Below are 21993 nucleotides of genomic sequence, written 5' to 3' on the forward strand. Positions count from 1 at the left end.
CCCTGTTACTTGAAGATTTAACTGAGCTCAAAGGATCATTAAGAAATAACATTAAAAGATATTATGAGCTAAAGGTTAAAGGCAAACCATGGTTGTCGTTGCATAAAATCATTAGCTCTACGAGTGATTCTGTCTCAATAGCTTGTTTAATTCCTAAAAATCAGGTGCAACACATTCCAGTTTCTATCCCAGGAAGTTTTACCAAGCCTGACTGAAGAATACCAAACCCGCAGGTCCCCGGCTGCGATCTCCAGCCTGCGATCTTCTGCTCCCGCCTACCGGCTAGGTAATACGCGGGTCTCATTCACGGTGGGACTCCAATGAGGCACAGTCATTAAGATTGGCCGGGCCTCCATGTCTCCGGATTCAGAGTGTGCTGTGCGCTTTGCAGCTCACACGCACCATACCCGCACCCCCTCCCTACAAAATCTAGGCTCGGGTGCCTCATATTGAAAGTATTCCATTCACGAGCTCTTTCATTCCTCACCATGATAGTCACATAATACACAAACAAAAGCTGAAACTATAGCATGACAGTTGTGGAAATCTCCCCAGTTTCCAAACCAATTTATGTTGAATAAGATTTTGTGCTTACAGTGTTTTGGTTTTCAAATAGAGATTTGGGCACAGCTTGAGCCTTGCACATCTTCAGATATGACGGCCAGTTAAACTCATCTTCTTTGTATCCTAGAACAGATAAAATTAACAGTCAACTTCACATGTCCCTATTCGTTAACAAAAAATGGCATCAATTCTACTGAAAACAGCATTTCATCATCATCATAGGCGCTCCCTCGAACGAGGATGACTTGCTTCCACGAGAGTTCACAGATGTTTCAATGAAGGACCCGATGTTCCAGTCCTGAACTCTATTTGACGGGGTGGAAGATGCCTCTACGTGGATTTTTTTAACGTAGTGATCGTTACGCATCAGCCACCACACGGGCTTGACAGAGCTAGGCTTTTATCCAGTGGCAAGGGTTAACCAGGTCAACTGGAGACCTGCTCTGCTCTAGCTCAACTCCCCTCTAATCCTTCTACTAATTACTTTAAAGCTATGCCCCCTGGTTATTGACCTCTCTGCTAAGGGAAATAGGCACTACCATCCATTCTATCTAGGCCCCTCATAATTCTATACACCTCGATTAAGTCAACCCTCAACTTACACTGTCCCAAAGAAAACAACCCCAGCCTATGCAATCTTTCCTCACAGCTAAAATTCTCCAGGTCTGGCAACATCCTTGTAAATCTCCTCTGTACCCTCTCGAGTGCAATCACATATTTTCTGTAATGTGGTGACCAGAACTGTACACAGTGCTCTAGCTGTGGCCTAACTAGTGTTTTATACAGTTCTAGCATAACCTCTCCATTCTTATATTTGATGCCTCAGCTAATAAAGAAAAGTATACCTTATCTACCTAGCCTGCTATCTTCAGGGATCTGTGGACATGCACTCCAAGGTCCCTCTGTTCCTCTACACGTCTCAGTATTCTACGATTTATTGTGTATTCCCTTGCCTTGTTATCCCTCCCCAAATGCATTACCTCACACTCCTCTGGAGTGAATTTGATTTGTCACTTTACTGCCCACCTGACCAGTCCAATGATATATTTCTGCAGTTTACAGCTTTCTTCCGCACTGTCAACCACACAGCCAATTTTAGTATCATCTGCAAGATTCTTAATCATGTTCTCTACATTCAAGTCTAAATCATTGATATAAACCATAAAAAGCAAGGGACCTAGTACACCCGATCATTACCCTTTGCTTCCTGCCACAGACAATTTTTGATCCAACTTGCCACTTTCCCTTGTTCATTGGTTCTCTATTAGTCCATGGGCCGGATTTTTGGCTTTCGGAGTTTTTTGGTGAAAACAGTAGTGATACATGAAACTTACCCTTTTCGCTGCGCTACCGTTTTTTGGCCGAACTTTCGGTCTTTACATCTGGTAAGGGAGGCGTTGCACAAGCATTTGCGATGCAAACTCTGAGATTCGGCAACTTTAATCCAGGGTTGTTTGCACTGCGGGAGTCCTTGGGGGGGGCAGGGGGGGGAATTCCCAAAACATTTACAAAACCCTAAACTATCTAATTGCTGCAAAATAATTTAAAAAATGATTTTCATACATACCGCTGCTGGCAGGGCTGCAGCGACAGGTTTGACCTGTTGCTACTCTGGGCGCGGCACACAAGTCGGGAGAGTGCCGAAAGTCGATCACAAACGCAATCGTCATCATTGCACGTCGGCGCATCTCTCCCCGGCAGTTCTTGGAAGCGCCGCCGCAAACAGGTACCCGAGATCCTGCCCGGGCTTTGCAACCGGGTTTTTGCCACAGAGGGTCAAATCACGGCGAAAACCTGGTCGCAAACCTCTCGAAAATCCAGCCCCATGAGTTTAGTTTGTCCATATCATTCTGAATGTTAGCAATTTCACTTATAGCAATCACCTAGCTGTAATAATGTCTGGTGAATAGGAATGGTTAGATATAAAGGAACATTTTATTTACCATCTTAGTGTTCCTACTCAAAAGTTTAATTTCACCTATACCAGGATTCCCATCTCATCGGGAATGGTAGCATGGTGGTCATGTTACTGGACCAGTAATCCAGAGGCCTGGACTAATAATCCAGAGACGCAAGTTCAAATCCCACCATGGCAGCTGGAGAATTTAAATTCAATTAAATAAATCTGGAATAAAAAAAGCTAATAGTAACCATGTAAAAAGCCATCTGGTTCACTAATGTCCTTTAGGAAATCTGCCGGTCCTGTACGTGACTACAGAAATATGGTTGATTCTTAACTGCCCTCTGAAATGGCCGAGCAAATGGGTATGACAAGTTCAAGGTGGTGGCTCACCATCATCTTCTTATGGGCAATAAATGCTGGTCTTGCCAGTGATGCCACATCCCGTGAATGAATAAAACTTTCATCTTGCAGATATATTTCTGAAATAGCACTGAACTTGATGTTATAGGTGTGAGGTTACAAGCTGGAATAAGGAGGGTCTCTGATATCCACATTCAATCCAAATTGGCTCTACAATATGTATGTGCTCTCCATCCTGCTTTATGGCTCCAAGGCCTGGATCCTTGTGAGAGCTGACAAAAATGCTCACCAAACTTTCCACATATGGTGTTATTGATATTCAGCAGTCTGAATGCAGATGTCACCTCAAAAACAAGCTGGGCTGAAAATTGTAGCCTTGCCGGGTCCATACGAAGTGTGCAAGGCCTCGCAAAAGCCTGTTTTCAGCTTTTATGATCTGTCAAGATTTCATTACATTCCGCATCCCCGGGAGAAGGACATCCGCACAGGAGAGATTGGGATACTTGCCCAACTTATGCCCAGAAAATGTCCTTCAGACTTTTACGCCTGGTAAAAGCAGACGCATTGCATATTTTTACCAGCATAACACTTTTAAAACATAGAAAAATTAAATTTAAACACTCAATTTTTACATTAAAAACCCTGTCCATTAAGGTAAGTTGATTTTTAACCCTATGAAAACACATTAAAAAAATTCCCCCCAATATTTTTTTCTTCTAAAACATTTAATTTCAATTAATTTTAAATATGTGACGTGTTTTTTTTATTTATTATGCTGTGTTTTGATGTTTTAGGGAGTTATTCTCATTGATAGTAATGGGAGCCCGTACAAACAGAGCTCCCATTTTTATCAATGAGAATACGACATAGCGATTGGTGGTCCAGGTCCACATGACTCCAGCATGTACAGACGTACGTACGTGAAAGACATCTCCCCATGTGCTGCGCAGCGAATCTTGGCCTCCGACTGGAATCCTACGTTCCTCCGGGGCCAAGTACTTCCATAGATTTTTTTTCGGGTCGAAGGTGTTTGTATGAAGGAAGCCTCCGACCGCAATTCTTCCCCCACTACCTTACCATGAGATCATGATTCAGTCCCGTGTGTGCATGCTAGTGGCATTGTCTTTGTAATTTTTAAATATGCATCTGTATATCCTAAACAGCATTATTTGACCGACTGTACTTGCTATGGTGATAACTCTAAAATCAATCCTCTATATTCTTGCCATTTGGAAATGGCTGAGACCTTAAACAATTATTTTGCTTCGGTCTTCACAGTAGAAGACACAAAAACCATGCCAAAAATTGCTGGTCACAGGAATGTGGGAAGGGAGGACCTTGAGACAATCACTATCACTAGGGGGTAGTGGGACTCAAGGTGGACAAGTCCCCTGGTCCTGATGAAATGCATCCCAGGGTATTAAAAGAGATGGCGGAAGTTATAGCAGATGCATTCGTTATAATCTACCAAAATTCTCTGGACTCTGGGGAGGTACCAGCGGATTGGAAAGCAGCTAATGTAAAGCCTCTGTTTAAAAAAGGGGGCAGACAAAAGGCAGGTAACTATAGGCCGGTTAGTTTAACATCTGTAGTGGGGAAAATGCTTGAAGCTATCATTAAGGAAAAAATAGCGGGACATCTAGATAGGAATAGTGCAATCAAGCAGACACAACATGGATTCATGAAGGGGAAATCATGTTTAACTAATTTACTGGAATTCTTTGAGGATATAACGAGCATGGTGGATAGAGGTGTACCGATGAATGTGGTGTATTTAGATTTCCAAAAGGCATTTGATAAGGTGCCACACAAAAGGTTACTGCAGAAGATAAAGGTACGTGGAGTCAGAGGAAATGTATTAGCATGGATAGAGAATTGGCTGGTTAACAGAAAGTAGAGAGTCGGGATAAATGGGTCCTTTTCGGGTTGGAAATCGGTGGTTAGTGGTGTGCCACAGGGATCGGTGCTGGGACCACAACTGTCTACAATATACATAGATGACCTGGAAAAGGGGACAGAGTGTAGTGTAACAAAATTTGTAGATGACACAAAGATTAGTGGGAAAGCGGGTTGTGTAGAGGACACAGAGAGGATGCAAAGAGATTTAGATAGGTTAAGCGAATGGGCTAAGGTTTGGCAGATGGAATACAATGTCGCAAAGTGTGAGGTCATCCATCTTGGAAAAAAAAACAGTAAAAGGGAATATTATTTGGATGGGTTAAATTACAACATGCTGCGGTGCAGAGGGACCTGGGGGTCCTTGTGCATGAAACTCTTTTTGGTCCTTGTGCATGAATCCCAAAAAGTTTGTTTGCAGGTGCAGCAGGTAATCAGGAAGGCGAATGGAATGTTGGCCTTCATTGCGAGAGGGATGGAGTACAAAAGCAGGGAGGACCTGCTGCAACTGTACAGGGTATTGGTGAGGCCGCACCTGGAGTACTGCGTGCAGTTTTGGTCACCTTACTTAAGGAAGGATATACTAAGCTTTGGAGGGGGTACAGAGACGATTCACTAGGCTGATTCTGGAGATTAGAGGGTTACCTTATGATGATAGATTGAGTAGAATGGGTCTTTACTCGTTGGAGTTCAGAAGGATGAGGCGTGATCTTATAGAAACATTTAAAATAATGAAAGGGATAGACAAGATAGAGGCAGAGAGGTTGTTTCCACTGGTTGGGGAGAATAGAACTAGGGGGCACAGCCTCAAAATACGGGGGAGCCAATTTAAAACCGAGTTGAGAAGGAATTTCTTCTCCCAGAGGGTTGTGAATCTTGGAATTCTCTGCCCAAGGAAGCAGTTGAGGCTAGCTCATTGAATGTATTCAAATCACAGATAGATAGATTTTTAACCAATAAGGGAATTAAGGGTTACAGGGAGCGGGTGGGTAAGTGGAGCTGAGTCCACGGCCAGATCAGCCATGATCTTGTTGAATGGCGGAGCAGGCTCGAGGGGCTAGATGGCCTACTCCTGTTCCTAATTCTTATGTTCTTATGTTCTTATTTTGTTCCTTATACAAATAAAAATGTTAAAGCATCCAGCTGATTTTACCATCAGATTTGTTGAAACTATTTTGTTGTTTCAATCAAGCTAGAAGTTGAGATATGAACAACCAAATTAAATTCTCTAATTATTTGCTATGTTGTCTCCTTTTCATGGTGTTCATGGTGTTCCTATGTATGATTTGCTTCATCTGAATTTTATCTGCTTGCTTCCTTCTGTTCCTTGGTGCTGGGAGTTTATATTGAACTATTTATTTGTAATATTTCCATCGAGAACCATTCATTTATCCCTGACTAGAAATCTAACAATTTTAATTTCTTATAATTTAAACAATTTTCACAAGTAATTTCTTTCACTTGACAATGGACTCTTTCTAAAACAAGTATCGGATGAACTGCTATCATTCACACCTCAAACATCAACAAGTTTAAAAAATGGAAATCCATTATAATTGGAATTTCTTCCACCCACACTCCAATTTTCAAAATAGTTACAGCAAAAACTCTTATTCATCTATATTCTTGTCCAAAAAAATCTTCTCAATAATTTTCATTTTTTTCTCCAGAAGCCCAACAAAGTACTGTAAAAGAAATCAAAATTGGAATCTTTAGCGATGGCCCTTAAAGCCGATTGGCAAAAAAAATGGCGGCTGCCTTGCTTTTGCCCATTTCTGGCTGCCATTTTGGGCAGGTCAGGAGTGCTGTTGTTCTTTGCGCTCGTCACACATATATAAATGAAATAGATTGCGATGTCAATCGGCATGCAACGCCTGAACTGACACGCGATCTGTAATTTTCGATGTCGCCACTCTTGATACTTCGCTCACCAAACCCCTTTCTGGCCGGGATATTTGGGATAGAATCACCTGCCTGCAGTACTAGTGACCACAACCCCAATTCCCCTTTCAACATTAGTCCCACACCTTACCTTCCCGCTGTTACTGACCATCACAGCATCCTCTTGGTCACAATGCTGAAATAAAAGCCATCACAAAGAAAACTTTCCAATCCAACTTTATCCATACATGCATCCAATATTAAAACAAAAATCAACTAATCACCCTTGTGAATTCCCTTAGTGACTATCTTGCGTGTGCCTTTGCCTCTCCTAGTGATGTTACGCAGTGTTGCTGCAGCATGGCTGATGACTTTCAGTGGGGAACACGGCAGATGGCCTTGCAGAACAAGCTTGAGGTGGCTGGGAGTGTGAAATTGAGTGATGGTGTTTCTTCTTCTTCTCTCCACTCCCTCTCCTTGGTCACCCACTGGCTGGGCAGGCTGCATTTCTTGGGTATTTGAAATGCGGAAGGCACAAGGGTGGGGTTGTGGTGAGGGGAGGGGAGTAAAGCAAGAGCTGCATGCTTACACTACGTGCAGCTTGTAAATCAGAAGTGGGATGTGAGGAGGAGGATAATGTATGAGGATATCGGCATCTTGCTTTCTTTCAGCCCTGCTGCAGGCCAAGGGCTCAGCCATGCCCCTGCCAAGTATGGCCTGCACCGTCTCCTCCAAGGGAGTGAGGTAAAGCTAGGAATGGAAGGGTGTGCCTCGTGTTTGGTACAGATTGTTGGTAGGTGAGTGATTGAGGAGGGGAGGAGTCATGCTTTGAGAAGCGCGAGAGGCTAGTGGTGCAGTTGGTAGGAGGCGACTTTTGAAGATGCATTCACTGACCTTAACCACTCGTCTGAGATCATGAAGCTTCTTTGGGCACTGGAGCCAGGTCCTGGCAGTGGCCGCCTCGGTGATCTAGTGCCACATTCTTCTTTCTAGAGGGCCTCCTGGCTCCCTGTGGGTAGAGGACCTCACTTCCTCTGCACAAAGCTGGAGTGCTGCGTCTGAGACTCTGGGTGCCCTTTCCCTGGTCTGCTGAACCATTTGTGTTAGTGCTGAGGCACTTTTAGCATTTTTTTATCTGCAGAAGGTAGCTCAGCTTTAAGAGCTGCAGACTGCCTAGTGCTGAAGAATTTTTAATTTATTTTATATGCAAAAGACAGCTCAGCTTTAAGAGCTAGACATTGCCTTGTTTCAGTGACTCGAACTTCGGCTCCCTGCTGAGCGCACAGCCAGTCAGCAGCGCGTTCCGTGCTCAGGTTTGTGCTCCTATCATGTTAATTAGCAGGCAGCAACAAACGGACGCGCTGCCTGTGCTTTCTGAACGGTCGCAAGCAAATCTTGCATCGTGGAGCCGGCGCCCGTTTTTAAGCACTATTGAATTTCACCCCTGCAGTGTGTTAAAATCTATACATGTGCCTGCTTAATGTTTAGCCCTCCAAAAATGGATTAACAAACATTAGCAAAAAAGTGAGATCATTAATAATGATCTTGTGAAGCATTCGACAGGTGCACTCAAAATCGAAAATGGAGTACGGGTTTAATGAGTAGATTTCAGATTTTTCTAAGTGTTCTGTTCCTGTCATTGATATGTTCCTAACTGAAACTCAGCAGTGAGGAAAATCACAAACCCATAACGCATCACACTTTCCTGCTGTTCTTTAGTGTTCCATGCTACCCATTAAAGACTTTTCACTGCACACTCGGGCTTGTTGGGCATTAAACAGTCAGGTTAAACTTCTCTTTGAAAGAGAACTTGATGAAAATATGTGCTTAGGGTTATCTTTGTAACATACTTAAAGTGGTCAATAACAAACTTTTTCCCCATGTTTAATAATAATTTTAATGATACTTAAAAAAAATACTTGCAAATGGTCCACAAAAACATGTCTGAATTGGTTTGGAACCTACCTTTGGGAGGGTTAAGCTTGTGTCCAGTTTTCTCACACCACCCCACAGGGTGAATATCTGAAGAGTCTGCATTTACCCAGAAGTCATAGCAATCAGAGTATTTGTCAAAGTGGAGCCTTATTCTGTAGCCACACACCTGCAAAGTTAGCTTATTTGTAAATCACACATTAAGCATACCAGAAACTTACCATTTAAACTAAACTTTAAACTGAAATTACACCAAATTCTGAGCAAGAAAATTGTGCAATCAAGGGAGCGGGGGAAGGATTGGGAAAGGAATTTTAGTTAGAGTTCTAGATTTCCACTACCCTTTCTGTGAAGATTTACTTCCTGATATCACCATTGAACTGGCTAGCTCTAATGTCCCCTTGTCTGGATTTCCTTAATAACTTTATTATTTTAATATGCTTTCTTACATATATGGACATACAAATTACAATAAAAATGCAGCCCTTTGCCACTGCATCAAGAGATGATTTAAGAACATATAGCTCCAAGTTTGATTAAGTTATATGACAAACAGATTGCTAATTTGGGATGGGACTTTTATCTAAGATGTCACAAACATGCAATTTTCAGTACAGAAATCAGAAACTGCAGCAAAATGAACACTAAAGTTCACTTAATATTCATGCAAATGTTGGAATAAGGTCTGCATATGCACAACTACAACATAGTCCTCTGCAGTCGCAAACAGTGCGAGTTGTGGCAGGTCACAGGTCATGAACCTCTGAAATAATAATTTTGGAAAAAAGATCCCAGAAATGTTAGAGACCAGTAAAATCTCCAGAAAATATGGTGCTCCCGTCTAGCTAGATTTAAAAATAATGTTTCCTATTTCCATGGCAAATAAAAATTGTAAAGGGATTATTGCACCGTAACTGTATCAAGTGCAGCAGTTATAATGGGTGACTTTAATATGCACATAGATTGGGCTAACCAAACTGGAAGCAATACGGTGGAGGAGGATTTCCTGGAGTGCATAAGGGATGGTTTTTTAGACCAATATGTCGAGGAACCAACTAGGGGGGAGGCCATCTTAGACTGGGTGTTATGTAATGAGAGAGGATTAATTAGCAATCTCGTTGTGCGAGGCCCCTTGGGGAAGAGTGACCATAATATGGTGGAATTCTGCATTGGGATGGAGAATGAAACAGTTAATTCAGAGACCATGGTCCAGAACTTAAAGGCGGCTAACTTTGAAGGTATGAGGCATGAATTGGCTGGGATGGATTGGCGAATGATACTTAAGGGGTTGACTGTGGATGGGCAATGGCAGACATTTAGAGACCGCATGGATGAACTACAACAATTGTACATTCCTGTCTGGCATAAAAATAAAAAAGGGAAGGTGGCTCAACCGTGGCTATCAAGGGAAATCAGGGATAGTATTAAAGCCAAGGAAGTGGCATACAAATTGGCCAGAAATAGCAGCGAACCTGGGGACTGGGAGAAATTTCGAACTCAGCAGAGGAGGACAAAGGGTTTGATTAGGGCAGGGAAAATGGAGTATGAGAAGAAGCTTGCAGGGAACATTAAGATGGATTGCAAAAGTTTCTATAGATATGTAAAGAGAAAAAGGTTAGTAAAGACAAACGTAGGTCCCCTGCAGTCAGAATCAGGGGAAGTCATAACGGGGAACAAAGAAATGGCGGACCAATTGAACAAGTACTTTGGTTCGGTATTCACTAAGGAGGACACGAACTACCTTCCGTTTATAAAAGGGGTCGGGGGGTCTAGTAAGGAGGAGGAACTGAGGGAAATACTTATTAGCCGGGAAATCGTGTTGGGGAAATTGATGGGATTGAAGGCCGATAAATCCCCAGGGCCTGATGGACTGCATCCCAGAGTACTTAAGGAGGTGGCCTTGGAAATAGTGGATGCATTGACAGTCATTTTCCAACATTCCATTGACTCTGGATCAGTTCCTATAGAGTGGAGGGTAGCCAATGTAACCCCACTTTTTAAAAAAGGAGGGAGAGAGAAAACAGGGAATTATAGACCAGTCAGCCTGACATCGGTAGTGGATAAAATGATGGAATCAATTATTAAGGATGTCATAGCAGTGCATTTGGAAAGAGGTGACATGATAGGTCCAAGTCAGCATGGATTTGTGAAAGGGAAATCATGCTTGACAAATCTTCTGGAATTTTTTGAGGATGTTTCCAGTAGAGTGGACAAGGGAGAACCAGTTGATGTGGTATATTTGGACTTTCAGAAGGCGTTCGACAAGGTCCCACACAAGAGATTGATGTGCAAAGTTAGAGCACATGGGATTGGGGGTAGTGTGCTGACATGGATTGAGAACTGGTTGTCAGACAGGAAGCAAAGAGTAGGAGTAAATGGGTACTTTTCAGAATGGCAGGCAGTGACTAGTGGGGTACCGCAAGGTTCTGTGCTGCTGCTGTTTACACTGTACATTAATGATTTAGGTGAGGGGATTAAATGTAGTATCTCCAAATTTGCGGATGACACTAAGTTGGGTGGCAGTGTGAGCTGCGAGGAGGATGCTGTGAGGCTGCAGAGCAACTTGGATAGGTTAGGTGAGTGGGCAAATGCATGGCAGATGAAGTATAATGTGGATAAATGTGAGGTTATCCACTTTGGTGGTAAAAACAGAGAGACAGACTATTATCTGAATGGTGACAGATTAGGAAAAGGGGAGGTGCAAAGAGACCTGGGTGTCATGGTACATCAGTCATTGAAGGTTGGCATGCAGGTGCAGCAGGCGGTTAAGAAAGCAAATGGCATGTTGGCCTTCATAGCAAGGGGATTTGAGTACAGGGGCAGGGAGGTGTTGCTACAGTTGTACAGGGCATTGGTGAGGCCACACCTGAAGTATTGTGTACAGTTTTGGTCTCCTAACCTGAGGAAGGACATTCTTGCTATTGAGGGAGTGCAGCGAAGGTTCACCAGACTGATTCCCGGGATGGCGGGATTGACCTATCAAGAAAGACTGGATCAACTGGGCTTGTATTCACTGGAGTTCAGAAGAATGAGAGGGGACCTCATAGAAACGTTTAAAATTCTGACGGGGTTAGACAGGTTAGATGCAGGAAGAATGTTCCCAATGTTGGGGAAGTCCAGAACCAGAGGTCACAGTCTAAGGATAAGGGGTAAGCCATTTAGGACCGAGATGCGGAGGAACTTCTTCACCCAGAGAGTGGTGAACCTGTGGAATTCTCTACCACAGAAAGTTGTTGAGGCCAATTCACTAAATATATTCAAAAAGGAGTTAGATGAGGTCCTTACTACTAGGGGGATCAAGGGGTATGGTGAGAAAGCAGGAATGGGGTACTGAAGTTGCATGTTCAGCCATGAACTCATTGAATGGCGGTGCAGGCTAGAAGGGCCGAATGGCCTACTCCTGCACCTATTTTCTATGTTTCTAAGTAGCACATCGGTTGAAATAGAGCAATTTATTGAATCCTCACTTCCCACCTGTAATATGTCACAAATCGCTAGCAACCCTCCATCAACACGGTTTAAAAATAAAATAACCTGCAGGCAGCGAAATGTGACAAGACCTAATTGGAACTGAAATGCAACATCACAAATGTTTTGAAAATGGGCCTTGCGGTTACTCCCAGCTATCTCCTCTATGCTTGGCAATATACTTTTCTATTTGTAGCTACGTTATCAATAGATGATCTTTGAAGACAAACCTCAGCCACAGTAAGAACGCAGTACATGGATGGATGTTCCGGGTCAACCCCTTCAAGTTTCATTCCAACTTTAAATCCATTTTTGCTCTGTGGAAATGACTGGCACTGGAAGAAAATAAAATACAAGATTAAGAAAAAGTTTTCATTATCTGCGCAAAAAAGAGTAATTTTGTTTCTGGACTACAGAAGCAAAAAAAGCCATGCCCTTAAGCAGAGAACAGGCTATTACTGTACACAATTACTGTAAACAAAAATAGTAAAACATCTTAAAGGAGGAGAGAGAAATGGAGGGACAGAGAGGTTTAGGAAGAGATCAGTCTCACAGTTCTTCTTTTCACCACTTGAATGACTCAATGGACACATTACTCAAGGTGAAGTCTGACTAAAACACCAGTTTGAGTATGACTTTCACCAACTCTTACTGTACCTTTTCTCTATAGTTCCGCAATCTGCTTGTATGACTGCTGTTCCTCAATGATTGGGCTCGTTGAGCATGGAGTCTACCAATAGCCTGCATCACTTTCAACTTCACCCAAAGCTATTTCAGCACCATGGACTGCTTACATCACTCACTTTTTTTCTTTCCATGTGGTAAGACTTCCATCTTCAGCATTCCCAATTTGTGAAGCTCTGCATTGGATCTGCTGAACCTACCCCATATGTAATTCTTTAAGCTTATCCATATTGAATTTCATCTGCCCCAGTTCTGCTTAATTAGATATTTTAATGTCAGTTATTATCTATTGACTCCAGAATTACTAAAATATTTGGGAGGGTTTTTTTATTGTAAGAAAGGGGAGCTTTACACTTTGAGATGCCAGTAGTGAGAATGCCCAATGAAATTGGTCCGCTGCAGGCAGAGGAGAGCTGCTCGTGAACAATGTGGTTATGCATTCACAGATGCAGTTTATTTTACAGGATGCACTCAGACGTCAAGCCTACAAAATCTTACATAGAAACATAGAAAATAGGTGCAGGAGTAGGTCATTCAGCCCTTCAAGCCTGCACCGCCATTCAATAAGATCATGGCTGATCATGCAACTTCAATATCCCATTCCTGCTTTCTCTCCATACCCCTTGATCCCTTTAGCCGTAAGGGTCACAGCTAACTCCCTTTTGAATATATCTAATGAACTGCCCTCAACAACTTTCTGTGGTAGAAAATTCCACAGGTTCACAATTCTCTGGGGTGAAGAAGTTTCTCCTCATCTCGGTCCTAAATGGCTTATCCTTTATCCTTTGACAGTGACCCCAGGTTCTGCATTCCCAAACAACGGGAATATTCTTCCTGCATCTAACCTGTCCAATCCCATCAGAATTTTATATGTTTCTATGAGATCCCCTCTCATTCTTCTAAATTCCAGTGAATACAGGCCCAGTTGATCCAGTCTTTCTTGATATGTCAGTCCCGCCATCCCAGGAATCAGTCTGGTGCACCTTCGCTGCACTCTCTCAATAGCAAGAATGTCCTTCCTCCGATCAGGAGACCAAAACTGTACACAATATTCAAGGTGTGGTCTCATCAAGGGCCCTGTACAACTGTAGTAAGACCTCTCTGCTCCTCTTCTCAAATCCTCTCACTATGAAGGTCAACATGCCATTGGCCTTCTTCACCACCTGCTGTACCTGCATGCCAACTTTCAACGACTGATGTACCATGACACCCAGGTCTCGTTGCATCTCCTCTTTTCCTAATCTGTCACCATTCAGATAATATTCTGCCTTCCGGTTTTTGCCACCAAAGTGGATAACCTCACATTTATCTACATTATACTGCATCTGCCATGCATTTTCCCACACACCGAACCTGTCCAAGTCACCCTGTAGCCTCTTTGCATCCTCCTCACAGCTCACACTGCCACCACTGCAAACTTGGAGATATTACATTCAATTCCTTCGTCCAAATCATTAATGTATATTGCAAATAGCTGGGCTCCCAGTACTGAGCCCTGCGGTACTCCACTAGTCACTGCCTGCCAATCTGAAAAGGACCTGTTTATTCCTACTCTCTGCTTGCTGTCTGCCAACCAGTTCTCTATCCACGTCAATACATTCCTCCCAATACCATGTGCCTTAATTTTGCACACCAATCTCTTGTGTGGGACCTTGTCAAAAGCCTTTTGAAAGTCGAAATACACCACATCCACTGCTTCTCCCTTGTCTACTCTACTAATTACATCCTCAAAAAATTCTAGAAGATTTGTCAAGCATGATTTCCCTTTCATAAATCCATGCTGACTTGGACCGTTCCTGTCACTGCTTTCCAAATGCGCTGCTATTGCATCTTTAATAATTGATTCCAACATTTACCCCACTACCGATGTCAGGCTAACCGGTCTATAATTCCCTGTTTTCTCTCGCATTCCTTTTTTAAAAAGTGGGGTTACATTAGCTACCCTCCAGTCCATCGGAACTGATCCAGAGTCTATAGAATGTTGAGAAATGATCACCAATGCATCCACTATTTCTAGGGCCACTTTTTTTTTTTAAGTACTCTGGGATGCAGACTATCAGGCCTTTGCGATTTCTCGGCCTTCAATCCCATCAATTTTCCGAACACAATTTCCCGACTAATAAGGATTTCCTTCAGTTCCTCCTTCTCGCTAGACCCTCAGTCCCCTAGTATTTCCGGAAGGTTGTGTCTTCCTTAGTGAAGACAGAACCAAAGTATTTGTTCAATTGGTCTGTCATTTCTTTGTTCCCCATTATAAATTCACCTGATTCTGACTGCAAGGGACCAATATTTGTCTTCACTAATCTTTTTCTCTTCACATATCTATGGAAGCTTTTGCAGTCAGTTTTTATGTTCCCTGCAAGCTTCCTCTCATACTCTATTTTCCCCCTCCTAGTTGAACCCTTTGTCCTCCTCTGCTGAATTCTAAATTTCTCCCAGTCCTCAGGTTTGCTGCTTTTTCTGGCCAATTTATATGCCTCTTCCTTGGTTTTAACACTATCCCTAATTTCCCTTGTTAACCATGGTTGAGCCACCTTCCCGGTTTTATTTTTACGTCAGACAAGAATGTACAATCGTTGAAGTTCATCCATGTGATCTTTAAATGTCTGCCATTGCCTAACCACCGTCAACCCTTTAAGTATCATTCGCCAGTCTATCCTAGCCAATTCACGTCTCATACCATTGAAGTTACCTTTCTTTAAGTTCAGGACTCCAGTCTCTGAGTTAACTGTGTCACTCTCCATCTTAATGAAGAATTCTACCATATTATGGTCACTCTTCCTCACAGGGCCTCATACAACAAGATTGCTAATTAATCCCCTCTCATTACACAACATCCAGTCTAGGACGGCCAGCTCTCCAGTTGGTTCCGCGACATATTGGTCTAGAAAACTGTTGTGTATCTGTAAAGCATGCACTCCCATGTTCTGCCACCAGGGAGCTCATCCCCTGAAGTTCCAAGGGAGCCCAGCATCCCTTGGGAGCACTGTATATAAGCCAGCCCCTAAGGCCTGTTCTTCACTGTGGAGTGTCTTATTGAAGACAGAGGTCACTGATACTTTAACCTCCCTGTATGCAGCCTCATCTGTGTTAGGAACACAATAACTGCCGATGAGTATACGAATCCAACGCAAAGATGCAGCAAAATGTGGGCATCCTGGAGAAGTTCTCGGAGGGTGAGGACTGGGAAGCCTATGTCAAACGGCTAGACCTGCACTTTGTAGCCAACGAGCTGCACGGAGGAGGAAGCGCTGCAAAAAGGAGAGCGGTCCTCCTCACAGTCTGCAGTGCACCGACCTACTGCCTCATGAAGAATCTTCTGGCTCCGGTGAAACAGATAAGTTGTATAAGGAGCTGTGTACACTGGTTTGGGAGCATCTTAACTCGAGGGAGAGCGTGCTGATGGCAAGGTATCGGTTCTACACGTGCCAGCGATCTGAAGGTCAGGAAGTGGTGAGCTACGTCGCCGAGCTCTGGCGATTTGCAGGACAATGTGAGTTTGATGGCTACCTGGAGCAAATGCCCAGAGACTTTTTTGTACTGGGCATTGGCCACGAGACCATCCTACGAAAACTTTTGACTGTAGAGACACCGACCCTCAGTAAGGCCATTGCGATAGCACAGGCGTTTATGTCCACCAGTGACAACACCAAACAAATCTCTCAGCATACAAGTGCAAGCAATGTTCATAAATTAACTGGAACTGTGTTTGCGAGCAGAAAGGTACAGGGCAGAACCCACGAGTCTGCAACTGCCAGCAGGTCTCAGGTGACCCAGATGACTCAGAGTCCCCAACAAAGGATGAATGCAAGGCAAATCACACCTTGTTGGTGTTGTGGAGGCATCCATTCAGCCTATTTATGCCACTTCAAAGGATATGTTTGCAAGAGCTGTGGAACAACGGGGCACCTCCAACGAGCTTGCAAACGAGCTGCAAGCTCTGCAAAACCTGCTAACCATCACGTGGCAGAGGAAGATCGGTCCATGGTGGATCAAAGCAATTTCGAGCCTCAGAGAGAGGAGGCAGATGCTGAAGTACACGGGGTGCACACATTTTCAATGAAATGTTCACCTATAATGCTAAACGTAAAATTGAATGGCTTACCCGTAGCCATGGAACTGGACACTGGCGCTAGCCAATCCATCATGAGTAAAAAGATGTTTGAGAGACTGTGGTGCAACAAGGCATTCAGATCAGCCCTGAGCCCCATCCACACGAAACTGAGAACGTACACCAAAGAGCTTATCACTGTCCTGGGCAGCGCCATGGTCAAGGTCACCTATGAGGGCACGGTGCACGAACTGCCACTCTGGATTGTCCCGGGCGATGGCCCCACACTGCTTGGAAGGAGCTGGCTGGGCAAAATTGGCTGGAACTGGGATGACATCTGAGCACTATCGCATGTCGATGATGCCTCATGTACCCAGGTTCTTAACAAATTTCCTTCCCTTTTTGAGCCAGGCATTGGAAACTTTTCGGGGCGAAGGTGCGGATCCACTTGGTCCCAGAGGCATGACCCATTCACCACAAGGCGCAAGCGGTACCCGACATGATGAGGGAGAGAGTGGAAATCGAGCTGGACAGGCTGCAACGCGATGGTATCATCTCCCCAGTGCAATTCAGCGAGAGGGCCAGCCCAATTGTTACAGTACTCAAAAGTGATGGCACGGTCAGGATTTGCGGCGATTATAAAGTAACTATTAATCGTTTCTCGCTACAGGACCAATACCCGGTACCTAAGACAGACGACCTATTTGCGACACTAGCAGGAGGCAAGACGTTCACCAAGCTTGACCTGACTTCGGCCTACATAGCGCAGGAGCTGGAGGAGTCTTTGAAGGGCCTCACCTGCATCAACACGCACAAGGGACTGTTCATCTACAACAGATGCCCGTTTGGAATTCGGTCGGCTGCAGCGATCTTTCAGTGAAACATGGAGAGCCTACTCAAATCGGTACCACACACGGTGGTCTTTCAGGACGATATATTGGTCACGGGTCGGGACACCGGCGAGCACGTACAAAATCTGGAGGAGGTCCTCCAGTGACTGGATCGCGTAGGGCTGAAGAGGTCGAAATGCGTCTTCATGGCAACAGAAGTGGAGTTTTTGGGGAGAAAGATCGCGGCAGACAGCATTCGACCCACAGACGCCAAGACATCAGGAACACGCCCAGGCCACAGAATGTCACGGAGCTGCGGTCATTCCTGGGACTCCTCAACTATTTTGGTAACTTCCTACCGGGGTTAAACACCCTCTTATAGCCCCTATATGTGTTATTGCGTAAAGGTGAGAACTGGGTATGGGAAAAAAAAACAAGTAATTGCTTTTGAGAAAGCCAGAAACATTTTATGCTCCAACAAGCTGCCTGTACTGTATAACCCGTGTAAATGACTTGTGCTAGCATGTGACGCGTCGTCGTACGGAGTCGGGTGTGTATTACAACAAGCTAACGTTGCGGGGAAGTTGCAACCTGTCGCCTATGCTTCCAGGAGCTTGTCTAAGGCCGAGAGGGCCTACAGCATGATTGAGAAAGAGGCATTAGCGTGTGTGTTCGGGGTAAAGAAAATGCATCAGTACCTGTTTGGCATCAAATTTGAGCTGGAAACCGATCACAAGCCCCTCACATCCCTGTTCGCTGAAAACACGAGGATAAATACTAATGCCTCAGCCCGCATACAAAGGTGGGTACTCGCACTATCAGCATAAAACTATACCATCCGCCACAGGCCAGGCACCGAGAACTGTGCGGATGCTCTCAGTTGACTACCACTGCACACCACGATGGTGGAAATGGCGCAGCCCGCAGACTTGTTGATGGTCATGGAAGCGTTTGAAAATGATAAATCACCTGTCATGGTCCGCCAGATTAGCCAGCCCACCAGCCAAGATCCTCTACTGTCCCGAGTAAAAAAATGTGTACTGCATGGGAGCTGGACCAGCATCCCCGTTGAAATGCAAGAGCCAATCAAGCCATTCCAGCGACGAAAGGACGAGCTGTCCATTCAGGCAGACTGCCTGTTGTGGGGTAATCGTGTACTGCTACCAAAAAAGGGCAGGGAGACGTTAATCTCAGATCTCCACAGCACACACTCGGATATAGTAATGATGAAAGCGATAGCCAGATCCCACGTGTGCTCAGTTGAGCAACACGCCCAGAGAGGCACCACTAAGTTTGTGGTCCTGGCCCTCCAGACCATAGTCGAGGATCCATGTTGACTATGCGGGCCCGTTTCTCGGTAAAATGTTCCTGGTGGTGGTGGATGCTTTTTCAAAATGGATCGAATGTGAAATAATGTCAGGAAGCACCGTCACCACCACCATTGAAAGCCTGAGGGTCATGTTTGCCACCAACGGCCTGCCTGACATACTGGTCAGTGACAACGGGCCATGTTTCACCAGTGCCGAGTTTAAAGAATTCATGACCCGCAATGGGATCAAACATGTCACCTTGGCCCCGCTTAAACCAGCATCCAATGGGCAGGCAGACCAGGCAGTACAAACCATCAAATCGAGCCTTAAACGAGTCACAGAAGGCTCACTCCAAACCCGCCTGTCCCAAGTACTGCTCAGCTATCGCATGAGACCCCACTTGCTCACATGGATGCCCCCGGCTGAGCTACTCATGAAAAGGACACTTAGAACTCTCTATCTGATCATGCAGGCTGGTTCACCCCAACCTGCATGATCAGATAGAGAGCCTGCAGCAGCAACATAATGTAAACGATGGTCGCACCATTGTGTCACGGGAAATTGATCTGAATGATCCTAAGTATGTGCTAAACTATGGACATGGTCCCAAGTGGATCGCGGGCACGGTGATAGCTAAAGAAGGGAATAGGGTGTTTGTACTCAAACTAGACAATGGACAAATTTGCAGAAAGCACCTGGACCAAACGAGGCTGCGGTTCACAGAATACTCTGAACAACCCACAGCAGACCCCACCTTTTCCGTGTCCACAACACACACCCAAAGGATCAACGACACCACGCCGGACCAGGAAATCAAACCCATCACGCTCAACAGCCCAGCAAGGCCAGGCTCACCTAGCAACCCTGCAGGGCCAACAACACGCCAGCCCAGCGAGGGCACAGCCAACACACCAGAACAGACATTTGTATTGTCACCCATGATAAAGTCACCCATGATAACTGTTGTACCTTTATTGCACGCATCCGTAATTTCCTATGGTCACCTTTTGGGGACGGAGAATGTGTAAGCATAGCATACAATTTTACCACAACACAGACGCTCACATTCTACTGCATGACACTGATGTATAACTTATCATCTATCTAGAAACTAACCTCTTTAAAAAGTTTAGTAGGTGCCACAATAGCTTTTTCCTCTTCCAAATAAGATGCCCAACACCAAGCTTTTCTCTTTCCACCAAAAGTTAAAGCTGAGGAAAAATGGTATAGAACATAAGTTTTACAAATATGGGTTTGATATCCATAACATACTTTGTCAAGATTGTTCAAAAGAGAAATAAATTACACAAAATTGAACTACATGCCAACTATTTTTAAATAGTTAATAAAGATTCGATATTCACGCCCTAGAGTGGCTGCCACAAGAACCACTCCACTGTCTAATGACAGAAGGCACATGTTTGTGAGTTCAGCCTGGCCCGGGGTGTTTTTTTTCCCTTTGCTCCTCCTTTTCTTCTATCCACTCCACAACAGAGTGCCTCACAACAATACCAGCAAACCTGGGTGACTAGCTGGGGCAATTTTAACCTAACTGGTTGTTCAGAAAACTGACAGGATCAGGTGCAATGCTGGTTTTACACCCCACCTGATTTTATTCTCTGATCATGCGGGGTGTAAAACCGGCATTCAACCCATACCCGTGAGTTTGTTGCCCACTGAGATAGGTTACAATTACCCCCGAGTATCAATCAAGGCTCAGAAGTGAACTCGGGTTACCTTGCTGACAGTCTAACTTTTTTTTGCTACCAAGTTGTTCTAAAAAAAAATCACAAAGTGCCAAAAACACAGCACTGTTCTATTACTAGATATTATTAAATCTATGACATTAACTTTGCATAGTTTCCCTGTACCAGAGGCAAGGCTCCACTTCAATTTGGAGGGTTTAAAAAAAATTAAAACTTAAAAAGTAGGTTTTGCTGTATATCCATAGTAAGAACCAGTACAATATAGATTATAAACTGCATTTATACAACAGATGTAAATTTGTGTTTGTTAGTAACTTAGGGCCCAAGTTTCGGCCTCAGTTGCTCCTGATTTTTTGGAGCAACTGGTGTAGAACGGAGTATCTTAGAAATTCAAATTCTCGGCATTTAGTTTGCTCCAGTTCTAGTCAGTTAGAACAGTTTCACTTTGGAGCAGAATATTTTTTTCAAAAGGGGGCGTGTCCAGCCACTTACGCCTGTTTTCAAAGTTTCGGCAGTGAAAACTTACTCCAAACTAACTTAGAATGAAGTGAAGATTTTTGTACGCTCGAAAAAACCTTGTCTACACTTTAGAAAATCAGGCGTAGGTTACAAATCAGGCGTAGGGAATGGGGGGGGGGGGGGGCATTTAAAGGGAAGTTTACAAACATTAAACACTTCAGTTTTACAAATAAAGAGCCATCATCAATAATAAATGATTAAAAACATCAATAAATCAACCAACAAATCAATCAAAAAAAATTAATAAGAAATAATTTTTTTTTTATATCAATAAATAAAACATTTTCTACTAACCGACTGCAGCACCGGGAGCCCTCCAACAGCGTGCTATGATGCCCCCCCCTCCCCCACAGTGTGTCTCTGTCTCTATCTCTGTCTGTCTGTCTGTGTGTGTCTCTCACTCTCTGTCTGTGAGTGTCTGTGTTTCTGACAGCGAGGGGAGGGGGAGGAGGGGGGTAGAGGGAGAGAGGGAGGGTGCAGGGGGAGGGAAGGGGAAGAAAAGGGGAGAAGGGGGATGGGGGGAGAGAAGGGGGAGGGGGAGAGAGAAGGGGAGGGGGAGAGAGAAGGGGGAGGGGAGAGAGAAGGGGGAGGAGGAGAAGGGGAAGGAGGAGAAGGGGGGAGGGAGAGGAGAAGGGGAAAGGGGGGGAAGAGGAGAAGGGGAAAGGGGGGGGGGAAAGGAGAAGGGGGGAGAGGAGAAGGAGGGGGAAGGAGAAGGGGGGGGAAGGAGAAGGGGGGGAAGGAGAAGGGGGGGGAGAGGAGAAGGGGGGAAAGGAGAAGGGGGGGAGAGGAGAAGGGGGGAAGAAGGGGGGAAGAGGAGAAGGGGGGGAAGAAGGGGGGGAAGAGGAGAAGGGGGGAAGAAGGGGGGGAGGAGAAGGGGGGGAGGAGAAGG

At 44.5% G+C, this 21993-nt stretch overlaps 1 protein-coding gene across 1 annotated transcript in view; it reads right to left on the reverse strand.

Annotated features, from left to right (window-relative positions):
• l3mbtl3 (L3MBTL histone methyl-lysine binding protein 3) overlaps nt 1-21993 on the reverse strand; it is a 238339-nt gene that overhangs the window by 135343 nt on the left and 81003 nt on the right. The window contains exons 7-10 of the mRNA XM_070885259.1: nt 19996-20090; nt 12235-12339; nt 8570-8705; nt 596-687 (exon numbers count right to left, since the gene is read on the reverse strand). Coding sequence (XP_070741360.1) covers nt 596-687; nt 8570-8705; nt 12235-12339; nt 19996-20090 — 428 coding nt within the window. The remainder of the gene's footprint in view (nt 1-595; nt 688-8569; nt 8706-12234; nt 12340-19995; nt 20091-21993) is intronic.

The sequence above is a fragment of the Pristiophorus japonicus genome, chromosome 7 (genome assembly GCF_044704955.1).
Source record: "Pristiophorus japonicus isolate sPriJap1 chromosome 7, sPriJap1.hap1, whole genome shotgun sequence".
In the NCBI taxonomy this organism is placed as follows: Eukaryota; Metazoa; Chordata; class Chondrichthyes; family Pristiophoridae; genus Pristiophorus; species Pristiophorus japonicus.